The following is a 14447-nucleotide window of genomic DNA, read 5'->3' as shown; positions in this document are numbered from 1 at the left end:
AGTGAAAATAGTTTTCTGCAGTAATTAATTAGACTCACTTATTATAATCTTTGAGTAGTGCAAAAACAGTCATGTACAATCTTAAATCATGTATGGCCTTAACCATTTTTGGTACCAACATTGGAGCATCATGATTCTCATCAAAACTTCTTGGTATCCTGACAAGACTTAGATGATTCCACAAGAAATAAAGATATTGCTGGATTGAGAGCTCTGAATTGAAGTGTGTGTGTGTGTGTGTGTGTGTGTGTGGTTTTAAAGCAGCTCTTTCAGTTTGCCATCTATCACACCTTTCCCAAACTGATCTCTCCTTACCAATCTCCTTGCCAGTTTTTCCTCTTCAGCTAAATTTTGTTTTATTTATTTATTTATTTACTCTTCATTTATATTTTTGAAGTACAACTGACATACAATGCTATGTTAGTTTCAGGTGTACAATATATCGATTCAACAATTCTATACATTATTCTCACCATAAGTAGTCACCATTTGTAACTATTCAATGTTATTATAATAATTTTTACTATATTCCCTATGCTGTACTTTTCATCACCATGACTTATTTATTTTACAATTGGAAGCTTGTAGCTCTTAATCCCCTTTATCTATTTTGCCCATCCCTCTAACCACTTCCCCTGTAGGGGAACCAACTATCAGTTTGTTCTCTGTATTTAAGAGTCTGCTTTATTTGTTTCTTTGTTAACTTGTTTTTGTTTTTTTTTTTAATTCCACAATATAAGTGAAATCAGATGGTATTTGTCTTTCTCTGTCTGACTAATTTCACTTAATACCCTCTAAGTCCATCCATGTTGTCACAAATGGCAAGATCTAATTCTTTTTTAATGGCTAAGGAATATTTCATTTTTTTTTCAGAAGTGTTTTTTTTTTTTCTTTTGGGTAAATAACCAGAAGTGGAATTATTGGGTTATATGGTATTTCTGTTTTCAATTTTTTGAGAAACCTCCATACTATTTTCCACACCAATTTACATTCTCATCAACAGTGCATAAGGGTTCTCTTTTTTCCACATCGTCACCAACACTTGTTATTTCTTGTCTTTTTGGTACTAGCCATCAGACTGCTGAGGGGTGATATCTCATTGTGCTTTTGATTTGTATTTCCCTAATGAGTAACATTAAACTTCTTCTCTCATGTTTCTGTTGGTCATCTGGATATCTTCTTTGGAAAAATGTCTATTTAAGCCCTCTGCCCATTTTTAAATGAAATTGTGTGTGTGTGTGTGTGTGTGTATGTGTGTGCGCGTGTGTGTGTTGAATAAATTCTTCTATATTTTGGATATTAACCCCTTATTAAGTATATCATTTGCAAATTTCTTTTCTCATTCATTGCATTTAATTTTTGTTTTGTTGATGGCTTCTTATGCTGTGGAGAAACTTTTTATTTTGGTTTAGTCCTAACAGTTTATTTTTGCTTTTGTTTCCCTTTCCTATAGAGTATATCTATAAATATGTTGCTAAGGGTGATGTCCGGGAGACAACCACCTATGTTTTCCTTTGGCAGTTTTACGGTTTCAGGTCTCACATTTAGGTCTTTAAACCATTTTGAGTTTATTTTTGGGTATGGTTAAGAAAGTGATCTGGTTTCATTCTATTACCTGTAGCTGTCCAGTTTTCTGTCTTTCCCCCATTGACTATTCTTGCTTCCTTTGTCATAGATTTATTAACCATTTGCGTGTGAGCTTACTTCTAGGCTTTCTCCTGTTTGACTGATCTTTTTGTCTATTTTTGTGCCAGTAACATACTCTTTTGATTACTATAGTATACTTTGAAATCTGGTAATGTGATACCTTCTCCTTTGTACTTCTCTCTCAAGATTGCTTTGGCTATATGAGGTCTTTCATAATTTCATATAATTTTTAAGATTATCTGTTTTAGTTCTGTAAAAACTGTTGTTGATGTTTTGAAAGGGATTGCATATACTCAGTAGATAACATTTTAATGATTTTAATTCTTCTAATCCATGAACATGGTATAACTTCCCATTTGTTTGTATTGTCTTCAATTTCTTTCATCAGTGTTTTACAGTTTTCAGAGTATAGGTCTTTCACCTCCTTGGTTAAATTTATTCCTAGATATTTTACTCTTTTGGTGCAATTGTAAGATTGTTTCCTTAATTTCTCTTTCTGTTACTTCATTCTTAGCATATAGAAGTGCAACATACTTCTGTACATTAATTTGGTATCCTGAAACTTTACTGAATAATTTATTACATCTAACAGTTTTTGGGCAGCTTTTGACTTTTCTGTATGTAATATGTCATTGTAAATAAGGACAGTTTTACTTCTTCTTTATCAATTTGGTTGATGTTTATTTCTTTTTGTTGTGTGATTGCTGTGGATAGGACTTCCAGTACTATGTTGAATAAAATTTCAGTTTTTTACTATTGAGTATAATGCTAGCTCTGGGATTGTCATATATAGTCTTTATTATGTTGAGGTATGTTCCCTCTAAACCTACTTTGTTGAGTGTTTTTATCATGAATGGATATTGTGTTTTGTCAAATGCTTTTTCTGCATCTGTTGGAGTGATCATAGGTTTTTTATTCTTCCTTTTGTTAATGTGATGTATCACACTGATTGATTTGGTTATATCAAATCACCTTTGTAACCCTGAAATAAATCCCACTTGATTGTGATGAAGGATTTTTTAATATGTATTTTTGAATTCGCTTTGCTAATATTTGGGAGTTTTCCATCTATGTTCATCAGAGATATTAGCCTGTAGTTTTTAAAAATATATATATTTTATTTTATTTATTTTATTTTTTTAAAGATTTTATTTATTCATTTGACACAGAGAGAGAGATCACAAGTAGGCAGAGAGGCAGGCAGAGAGAGAAAGGGAGGAAGCAAGCTCCCTGCTGAGCAGAGAGCCTGATGTGGGGCTCGATCCCAGGACCCTGAGATCATGACCTGAGCCAAAGGCAGAGGCTTAACCCACTGAGCCACCCAGTTGCCCCTTAAAAAAGAATTTTAAAATTTTTTTAAATTTTAATTTTAGTAATGTGTTCATCTGCTTTTGGTGTCAGGGTAATGTTGACTAAATATAATGAATTTGGAAGTTTTCCTTCCTCCTCTAGTTTTTGTAAGAAAGTAGAAGTAGAAGTAGAAGTATTAACTTTTCTTTAAATGTTTGGTAGACTTCACCTATGGAGCCATTTGGTCCTGGACTTTCGTTTGGTCTAAGGTGTTGTTCAAAGCCACTATGTCCTTGTTGATTTTCCATCTGGGTGATCTATCTATTGATATACCTGGACAATTTAAGTCCCTTTCTATTATTGTATTACTGTCAATTTCTCCCTGTATGTTTTTAATACGTGCTAGATGTATTTAAGTGCTCCTATGTTGGGTGCATAGGTATTTATAATTGTTATATCCTCCTGCTAGATTGACCTCATTATCATTTTGAAATGTGCATCTGTGTCTGTTGCTACAATATTTGTTTTAAATTCTATTTTGACAGTGCCTGGGAGACTCAGTCATTAGGTGTCTGCCTTCAGCTCCAGTCATGATCCCAGAGTCCTGAGACTGAACCCCCCATTGGGCTCCCTGCTCAGCAGGAAGTCTGCTTCTCCCTCTCCCATTCCCCCTGCTTGTGTTCCCTCTCTGTCTGTCTCTCTTTGTCAAATAAAGAAATAGAATCTTAAATAAAGAAATAGAATCTTTAAAAAAAAAATAAAGTCTATTTTATCTGATAGAAGTACTGGTACCCCATCTTTCTTTTGTTCCTATTTGCACGGTATATATATTTTCATCTCTTAACTTTTAGTCTGTACTTGTCTTTAGGTCTGAAGGGAATCTCTTTTAGGCAACATAAATGGGTCCTTTTTTTTTTTTTTTTTTAAATCCCTTAAGTCACACTGTATCTTTTGATTTGGAGCATTTAGTCCATTCAGGTTTAAAGTAATGATTGAGGGGCACCTGGGTGGCTCAGTGGGTTAAAGCCTCTGCCTTCGGCTCAGGTCATGATCCCAGGGTTCTAGGATCGAGCCCCACATCGGGCTCTCTGCTCAGCGAGGAGCCTGCTTCCTCCTCTCCCTCTGCCTGCCTCTCTGCCTACTTGCGATCTCTGTCTGTCAAATAAATAAATAAAATCTTTAAAAAAAAATAAAGTAATGATTGAGAAATATGTACTTATTGGCGTTTTGTTAATTGTTTTCTGGGTGTTTTTGCAGTTATTTTTCTGTTCCTGCTTCTCTTGCTTCTTTTTTGGTTTGATGGCTTTCTTTAGTGTTATGCTTAGACTCCTTTCTCTTTATGTTTTGAGTATCAATTTGTGGTTGCCATTGAGTTCTAACATAACATCTTATGTGTACAGCAGTCTATATTAAGTTGGGAATCAATTAAGAACAAACACATTCTAAAAGCACTAAATGTTTACTCCCTTCTCCATGTTTTATATATATGATACCATATATTACATATTTTTATCTTTATACATCCTGTACTAATTTTTGTAGGTATAATTTATTTTATTACTTTTGTGTTTTAACCTCCATACTGGCTTCATAAGTGATTAATCTACTATTTTTACTGTAAAAAATTTTGTTTTACGTCTGAAATTTTTTTCTTTTATAATTTTCTTACTTTTAGTTATGGCTTTTTCTTTCCACTTAAAAAATTCCCTCTTAACATTTCTTATAAGGGTGATATAGTGGTCATGAACTTCTTTAACTTTTGTTTGTGTGGGAAACTCTTTATCTTGCCTATTCTAAGTTACAATCTTGCTGTGTAGAATATTTTTGATTGTAGATTTTTTCTTTTCAGAATTTTAACATAATCATACCACTTCCTTCTGGTCTGAAGTTTCTCCTGAAAAATCAGCTGATAGCCTTATGGGGTTTCACTTGTATGTAACTGTTTCCTTATTCCTTGTTGCTTTAAAATAATCTCTTTATCATTATTTTTTGCTAGTTTAATTATTACATGTCTTAGTGTGGACCTCCTTGGCTTCTTCTTGTTAGGAGCTCTGTGTGCTTTCTATAACTGGGTGCTTTTTTCTTTCCTCACATTAGGAACATTTTCAGCTATTGTTTCTTCAAATAAGTTTTCTTCTTCTCTCTCTCTTCATCTTCTGGGATCTCTATAATGTGAATGTTATTACATTTGATGTTGTTGCAGAGTTCTTTTAATCTATTTTCATTTTTAGTTATTCTTTTTGCTGTTGAGCTTGGGTGCGTTTCATTGCTCTGTCTTCCAGATTACTGATCCATTCTTCTGCATCTTCTAATCTGGTCTTGATCTTCTTTTCAGTTTTTGAATTCTTCAGCTCTGCTCATTCTTTTTTATATTTTCTATTTGTTGAAGTTCTCACTGAGACTCTACCTTTTTCGCAAGTCCAGTGAATATCTTTATGGCCATTACTTTGAATTCTTTAGTAGGAATATTGCTTATCTTCATTTCGTTTAGCTCTTTCACTGTGATTTTGTTGTGTTCTTGCAGTTGGGACATATTCTTCTCTCTATTTATTTTGTCTAACTTTCTATGTTTGTTTTTATATATCAGGTAGATTGGCTATGTCAGGTAGATATGTCAGGTAGATATGGCTATGTTTGTTTTTATATATCAAGTAGATTGGCTATGTCTTGAAAATCATGGCTTGTATAGAAGAAGTCCTGAGTAAAATATATGCAAAATACAGTGCAATTCCACATGGTCACCAGAATAAGATGCTCCAGAGGTTTTTCCTGTGTGAGCTGCTGTGGCTGGACACAACTGCCTGCAGCCCAGCCAGCTGTAGTGACCTGCTTTTTCTGCTGCAGGCACACTGGACAGAGTTTGTTATGCAATCTGTTGAGAGGCCTGGATGCAGTTGCTTCAGACTCCTGGTGAGTAAGGTCATCAACCTAACTCAATGTTTGCAATTACCCTCTTTGCCACAGCTGCAAGTGGGCACCAAAAGGGTAGGGCTTAAACTCTGCAGAGCCAGCTGGGAGGGCCAGCTGCAAGAACTGCTGGCATGCTGGTTGTGGGGTTACCCTCCCTCCACATGGCAGGAATTACTTTGGAGTGGTGCTTTCCAGGCCAGGGCTGCCTGCTGGGTACAGTGGGGCAGGAGCTGCTTTAGAAGGACACCTATCAAGGCAGGCAGAGTTGATGAGGTGAATCCACAGGTGACATTGTGCAGGGAAAGGGCATGTGGTGTTAGCAAGGTAAATGGAGAATGTCAGCACTGGCTCTTTCAAGTGTCTGGCTACCTAGACTGGGGGGGTGGGGTGGGCAGGGGATGAAAACTTCACCCACCAGCACTTTTGTTCCTGAAGACTTCTGTAGATCCCTAATCCTCCTGCACATGTTCTAAGAATAGTCAATAAATTCTCCTTCACTTTTCAAACTGCTGATTCTGTGCTGTGTCTGGGGCTGAGTCCTTTGGTATGCTGGCTTGGTAAGGGTGGGAACTTGGTTTCCTACCATGCTCCAACTGGTCAGGAGTTAAGGCTGCTGACTTTTAAAGCTCTTGGTGTAAAGTCTCACTGGTTTTCAAAGTAAAAAGTGGTACAGGAGCTCATCTTCCCAGTGCAGGTCCCCAGTGCTGGGGGTACCTGGTATGGGATCTATCTTCTCACTTCTCCATGCTTGTAGTGTCCCTCTTGTTTGTGGTTAGTTGCACTGGGGTTCCCAGCTGAGTCTCCAACACTCCTACACTTTTAGATGTGGTCTTCTTTCTAAGATTAGCTGTGGAAGGGCAACTCTGCTAGTCTTTAGGTCATTTTCAGTTAGTTGTACAGATGTAGCTGTTATGTCTTTTTCTTTTCTGTCCTTTCCTCTCCTCTCCTCTGGAAATTTTTTCTTTTAGGTGGTTTCATCAAGTAACATATCTTTAAATACCTCCTCTATGACTACCACTTTCATGTTTTTACCCTGATCTCAGACTCCAAATTCATATATCCTATTTCTTACCTGACTTATCCTCCTAAATTTCTAATAAGCATGTTAAATTTAAGTTAATCAAAACAGAACTCTTAATTTCCCACCTTCAAATCTGCTGTTTGTGCTCTGTTGTCCAGTTTCTCCTTTTTTTTTTTTTTAATGGCACTGCCATTCATTCATTTGACCAAACCAGTGATGCAGAAATCATTTGTCTACCCTCCATATCTGATAAGTCAGCAAATCTTGTCAGCTCTGTGTCTGAAATATATTTACTTCTTACTCCACTGCTGTGACCTTAAGTCACCATCATTTCTTACTTGGATTATTGCAAGAGCCTCCTAACTGCTACTCCACACTTTTCTTCTCTTATCCTTTCATTCTTCACATAAGAACATTCAAAGTGGCATTTAAAAAATATATAAATAAGATATTGTCACTCCTCTCTTTAAATTGCCATAATGGCTTTTCATTGCATTTGAAAGAAAATGAAAACTCTGTAATCCATATATTCCTACATAATCTTGTATATGCCCACTAACTTTCTTCACTTATCTATTCACACCATTGTTCACTCAGATCCAGTTGCTCTACTTCCTTCTTTTCCTTAAAGGAACCAGGTGTGTTCTACCTTTAAACTTCTATGTGTATTGTTATTTAAGTTTATTTTACTTGTTTTCTTGTTTCTTTCTTTTTTTCTTTTCTTTTTTTTAAAATTTGTATTCTCCCATTAGAGGATTCAACATTTGTAGAACAGAACCTTTTCTATCTTATTCACACATTTCAATTCAGGAAAAACAACACAGGTGGCTGAAAACATGGTCTCTGATATTTTTAAAATGGCACATAATGCCTTTATAGTAACTAGCTCTTTCAAACATTGCAGGTGAAGTTGAAAGTGTGGATAGAAAATGATTGGTAGAACTGATATGGTAAATATATAAATTTGAAATGAATCCCATGAGTTTGCTGACAGAAAAATACATTATTGTCACCATGCTCAGAATTCTACCAGTAGTAAATTTAGCTAGGATTGTGGTTGGGATAGAATAGAGGAGGGAGACAGTGGTGAGATAAAATATTAAACTTTAGTAAGCTACTATACTTTAGTAATATTTAGCCAATGAGATCTTTTAGTAGTGAAAAAAAGAAAAAAAAGGTGAGGAAAGGAGAGGAGTAAGTTCTAGGGTAGATAAGGTGAAGGATAGATGTAGATTTCTCCTTAAAGGGAGTACAGAGAAGAGAGGGTGGCAGAAATACTTATAAGCCCTATTTAAATCATATTTATTTTTAAATCTACAAACAACTATCCAGTTATGAGCTAGTATAAATTTAAAATCATCTTTGCTGACCATATATTACTTAAAATAACACTTAATGTTATATTTGGCCACTGAATTATGAAGTTTTCATTCTTTGATTAAAAAAAGTATATATTTAATTTTCCAAATAAATTAAAAAAATATATACACCAACTAAATGTTAATATATACCAAATAAATAAATTTGGTAAAAAGATGACATTTTTTCCTCCTGATTTTTATTATTTCCTTTCTCTTACTGGATTGGAGCTTTGTTCTTTTTCTCGTTCCTTTGTGTGTAAGGTTAGGTTGTTTGAGAGTTTTCTTGCTTTGTGAGGTAGGCCTGCATTACTATAATCTTCCCTCTTAGGACAGTTTTTGATTCATCTCAGAGATTTTGGATTATTATGTATTTATTTTCATTTGTATCTGTGCAATTTTGAATTTCCTCTTTGCTTTCTTGGTTGACCCAAGTCATTGTTTTGTGGCATGTTATTTAGCTTCCATTTACCTGTGTTCTTTCCAGATTTTTTCTCGTGATTTCTTATGTTGTGGTCAGAAAAGATGCATGATATGATTTCAATCTTTTTTAATTTATTGAGACTTATTTTGCAACCTAAAATGTGATCTATCCTAGAAAATGTTCCATGTATACTTGAATATGTGCACTTCTGCTGTTTTTGGTTGGAATATACTGAATATATTTGTTAGATCCATCTGGTCCAATGTGTCATTGGGAGCTGCTGTTTTCTTGTTGATTTACTTTCTGGATGATCTATCCACTGATACACATTGGGTGTTAAAGTCCCCTACTCTTATCATGTTATTGCCACTTTCTTCCTTTATGTTTGTTAATAGTTGCTTTGTATTTAAGTGCTTCTATGTTGGGTGCATAAATATTTACAATTGTTATATTCTCTTGTTAGATTGTTCCCTTTATCATTATGTAGTGTCCTTCTTTGTCTCTTGTTTTGAAGTCTACTGCTATGTCATTTTTCTTTTTGCTTCAATCTGCATGGTATATATTTTCTTAGCCCTTCACTTTCAATCTGTATGTGTCCTTGGGTCTGAAATGAGTGGTTTTTGTAAGCAGCATATAGAAGGTTCTTGTTTTATTGTTTGTTTGTTAGTTAGTTATTTAGTCTGTTTGTTTCAATTCTTTTGATTGGAACATTTAGTCCATTCACATTTAAAGTAACTATTAAGGAGTATGTGGCTATTGGTACTTTGTTAATTGTTTTCTCCTTGTTTTGGCAGTTCTTCTCTGTTCCTTTCTTCTCTTGCTTTTTGATGAGTTTCTTCTTCTTTTTTTAGTGTTATGCTTAGATTTCTTTCTATTTTTTGGTGTATCTATTGTAGGTTTTTTGATTTGACAAGATGCCATATTTTTAAAAACAATTTATAAGGCACTATAAAATGGTATAAAGGTTACTGTACCCACAGATTCTGTGTTTCTAAGTATAAAAACAGTTGTTCAAATTTGTGTTAATTTATTTGAATTTAAAAATGCAGTCATTGTGATGATTATTCCAGAATTTGATTTATTCCTATTAGGATTCTATTCTTAAGGATATTCCAGTTTTTTGGATATGTTTCCATTTTAAATGGTATACATTTAGCAAAAATGTTGTGCTTTGACCCTTGAGTGTTACTTTTGAGTGGTTTTGCTTCTGATTTCTAGTTAAGCCTTGATCACAGCATTCCATAAAACTCTCATCAGGGTCACTAGGATCTCTGTATTGCCATATCTGTTTTGCAGACTCAGGCTTCAACTTTCTGAATTTTTCAGAAGAATTTCACTCAGTAGAGCAATTCTTCTCTTAGCTTCTGAATTTCTTCAGTGTCTCCTTTTATTTCTTTGGCCAAACTCCCTTTCTTTCTTGAATTCCAAATGTTTAGGCATCATAGGGCTCAATTCTGAAACATCTTCTTTATCAACATTCAGTGGTTTCAGCCAGTATATACATAAAAGCCATTTGTATACTGATGATTCCTTGAAGCTAAATCTCCATCTTTACCCTTTTTCTTAGCATAAGATCTACTTGACAACTATTTTTGAAAATAAGAAGTTGCATAAAACTAAACAGAACCCATGACTTTTTTTCCACTAACATCCAGTCTTTTTTCAGAGTTTCTCATTTATGTGAATGACATGTTATTCATCCCATTTTTTGGGTAAAAACTCTGGAATTATCTTTGATTCCTTTCTTTTTCTTAGTTCACACTGAATTCATTTTCAAATTCCATCATACATCCATACAAGATATGAGATTCTCTCCCCTCCACCCCCACTCACTTGTTCTCTCTCCTTCTCCCTCCCTCTAAAATAAATAAATTAATTTTTAAAAAAGCAAGTTCATTGTCACTTAGTTTGAAACAACTGCTTTTCTCTGTTCTCCCTGAGTTCTTGTCTAGAGTCTATTTTCTACCCTCTAGATTAAGAGTCTTTTAAAATATAAGTCAGATATTGATGGGACTCTTCCTGTTCAAGATCTTTTACTGCCTTCTCCTCACATTTGGGATAAAATCCAGATTCCTTTCTGTGGTTCACAACACCCCATGTAATCTGGTCCTTGTCTTGGTGCTCTTTCCACCATTTTCCTACCACCCTCTCTGTTCACTGCTATCTCACCCAAATCACTCCCTTCATGCTGTTACTTTAGAGACTGAGTCTGCTGTTCTCTTTGCCTCTCTCTCTCTCATTCAGTCATCTTTTAATTCAAATGTCACAATCCCAGAAAGGGTGACTTTTCAAACCTTTATAAATAGTGCACTCTTTCAGTTTCTATCTTCTTATTCAGTTTTATTTTTCTACAGAGTATTTATCATAATTGAAATTATATTACACAGTATTTGTTTGTTTATTACATGCCTTCCCTAATTCAATATGAACTTCATGAGGACAGAGACTTCATTTTGCTCATTGTTTTATCCCTGGCATCTAGCTTAGTGTCTGTTATGTACTTAGTGAGTCTTCAATGAATGTTTGTTGACTTAATGAATGAATGGCTTATATTTAGAAAGAGAAGAATTGTGCACAAAAATAAATCTTAGGTGATGTTTGCAGGACCTCCAAGAGAGCTTTTGTTATAAGCGAGTCACAGTGGGAATGTGAATGTCATGCAGAAAAAAAATTGAGTGTGGCTGGTTGTTTGAGAGAAGCACCACTCTGAGATGTGGGAGCCTGGATCCCTCACTCTTTTGTTCACCAGGATATACTTTGTAGCCTTTCTAAAAGTTTGCACACCAGATTTTGATTCAGAATTCTAGATTAGTCTACACTTACATAGTTGTTTTAAGTTAAGCTCCCTAGAAGCAGAACTTGAGAGAGATATTTGAGTGCCTGTGATTTATTTTGAGAGTGCTTGCAAGTAAACCTGTAAAGAAGGGAGGAGAGAAGAAGGAAAAGGACAGAGCTGAGCAGGATTGTGGTCTCAATTCAGCCTTGTCCTGATGCACACAGCAAAGGCTCTGTATCATAAAATGGACCATAAGGTTGTTTTCTCCTTTAGTCAATGGACCAGTCAGTCAGTCATTGGCTTTGTGTTGTCTGATTGTGGGAAGGGAATTTTTCAGGTAAAGCAGCACCCTTCGCTTAACCATAAGCAGCCAACACTTGTGTTATGAAGCACAAATATTCATTCATTCAACAAATATTTATTGTAGCTCTCATGAGCCAAGTACTATCAGTTGCTAAGATTCATTGGTGAATAGATATGGTTCTGCAGCATAGATGGGGAGACAAGGAGATATTAATCAAATAAACTTGCAATCATGGTTAGGCACATACTGAATTATAACCCTGACCTCTAAATAATAAATCAAAGCAATATTATAGAAACAAATCCGTGATATTGTATAGATAATGGTTTCTTAGCAATGGTCCTTACTGTAATTCTTAAGAAAGATTGTGTGAATTCTTTATCATAGAAAACATTATCTAATGCTAGTAGTATATTAATCAAATATTTCTCAGGCTTTTTAGAAACCTAAAATAGAATTTAAAAAATGTATTTTCAGTCTGAAACCATGTTGGTGTACAAGTCCTATACTTGATCAGTATTTAAGTTGAAGGGAACTAAGGTCTTGTGTTGGATGGTAATTATTTTTTGTCTTTTAGAAATTATACCCCTAAATCCTATCACTTACTGGCCAACACAAAAAATAAGGATCTTGAATTTGTGGACTATTCAAGTTCATAGATTACAGATGATCCTTTAGTTCATGTGGAGTTTCATTGAAGTCATTGAAAAGTTATGAAATTTTCACCAATATAAGGCTGGCATAACCGTGTTTTAAAACAGCAAAATTTAAAGGACAAAAAGTAATTTGAATAAATAGGTATAGATCACCAAGTCCAAGCAAATTTTGAGAATTCAGTATAAGAGTTAAGATCTGCCAAGACTGTATAATAGGAAAACTTGTTTTATACATTAAATTATTAGGAGGAAATACACAAAAACACTTTTTTGCTCAAAAACATTTTTAACCACCCGTAAATTGGATATCAGTAATATCCACTAGTAACTCCTGATTTTTATCTAAAGGTCTATTTTCACCTTAAAAAATTTTTTTATATGGTACTATGGAAACTACTGTACTAAAAAATAAGCCAGCTAATGAACAACATGTCAGTAAAATAGTGTATTTCTCACTTTCTTTGCCACAGAACAAAAATTTCAAAAGAATATAATTCTGTTGAAGTGCCATCAAATCATTTCTTTAGGAGAATGCAGTAGCAGCAAAAATAACAAGGCTTATTTTCAATAATTCTATTCATACCTCAAATCCCTGTGGTCTTCCTAGACTCTCTTTAATATGTTTCCATGCAACAAGAATCTCTGACACAGACATACTTGTAGCCTTGACATCTGTGGGAGCAGCACTGGGTTCTGTACAAAGGAAAATGGAAATAATAACTGTGATGGTAACAAGATATGTCTATGAAAGCATTGCACCTGAATCTGTCAGGTGTTAACCACCTTCTACCTTATTTTTGAAATGAGGTGCTATGGTAGCTATGAAAAACATAACAAGATAAAAAGATGATCTTTTTGGATTTCTATACTTGGGTCAAATCTCATCAATATTTTACCAATGACAAATGACAAAATTAACAAGACAAGGAAAGATCTTTATCCTTATATTAACCAGGACATTTCTGGAGACATTGTCTGACTTAAATTGTCTGCCAGTCTAACATAATGATCAAAAGCATGGACTAGAGAATCAAGCTTGGCTATTTTGCTGCTGTTGTTTTTCACCTTCAAAAAATTTTATTTATTTACATTTAGGCAAGTTGTTTTGACTTTTTCTATGCTCCAGTTCCCTCATCTGTAATATGGGCATAATAAGAGTACTTATCTCAGAGGCTTTTAAGTTTCATTTTTGCTGGAATAATTGATATAAAATATTTAGCACAATGCTTAGCACTTAAAATATTAATTCACAAAATACCATTTATTGTTATTTTATTTTATTTTTTACCTTGCAGGCACAAATAAAGTAAAAATTTCATTAGGTTTTTTTTTTATTGTTGTTCTTGTTCCAACCACAAAACTACATTTCCATGATTGTATAAGGAATATGATATGAATCATGATTTTTAAAAGGCATGCATTGACTTTTAAGACAGGTATACACTGAAAAGGAAAATCTCTGGAGGTCTCAATCCTACTGCTCAAAAAGTACATTTTCATTTGTTCCTACACTTGATGACTTTTCTCACTATTTTTTCCAAATACACCATGTCTGACTGGCATCCATCAAGAGGTGCACTTTATTTGAGGTTGCACTGTATGTGAGGAACAAAATGTTTTCAGCTTTGATGTTGCTGAATCATAAATACTATGTCACAAACACTCGTTAAATGAAATGGCAGAATAAAGGCCTTACTTCAGTTCAAACAGTTCTGTACAAAGTCAATTTAAAAAACTCCTACCACATAAAAATTGTAGAGACTTTAATACTAACCCCATATCACTGGTAAGACTTCAGATTAAACTATTGAAAATGTTTTATTTGTTTATTTTATTTTTATTTTTTTTTTAAAGATTTTATTTATTTATTTGTCAGAGAGAGAGAGAGGGAGAGAGAGCGAACGAGCACAGGCAGGCAGAGTGGCAGGCAGAGGCAGAGGGAGAAGCAGGCTCCCTGCTGAGCAAGGAGCCCGATGCGGGACTCGATCCCAGGACGCTGGGATCATGACCTGAGCCGAAGGCAGCTGCTTAACCAACTGAGCCACCCAGGCGTCCCTATTT

General features: G+C 34.6%; 1 protein-coding gene across 3 annotated transcripts in view; it reads right to left on the bottom strand.

The window, feature by feature from the left end:
- Positions 1-14447, bottom strand: part of CNTN5 (contactin 5) — a gene marked incomplete at both ends in the record, with an annotated part of 773509 nt that overhangs the window by 34346 nt on the left and 724716 nt on the right. For all 3 annotated transcript variants that reach the window (XM_080816834.1, XM_080816835.1, XM_080816836.1), the window contains one exon: positions 12970-13079. In XM_080816834.1, coding sequence (XP_080672960.1) covers positions 12970-13079 — 110 coding nt within the window. The remainder of the gene's footprint in view (positions 1-12969; positions 13080-14447) is intronic.

Source organism: Martes martes (assembly GCF_963455335.1).
Source record: "Martes martes genome assembly, chromosome: 10".
In the NCBI taxonomy this organism is placed as follows: Eukaryota; Metazoa; Chordata; class Mammalia; order Carnivora; family Mustelidae; genus Martes; species Martes martes.
Note: the sequence above shows the minus strand (reverse complement) of the source record. Positions and strands in the feature narration are given on the sequence as shown.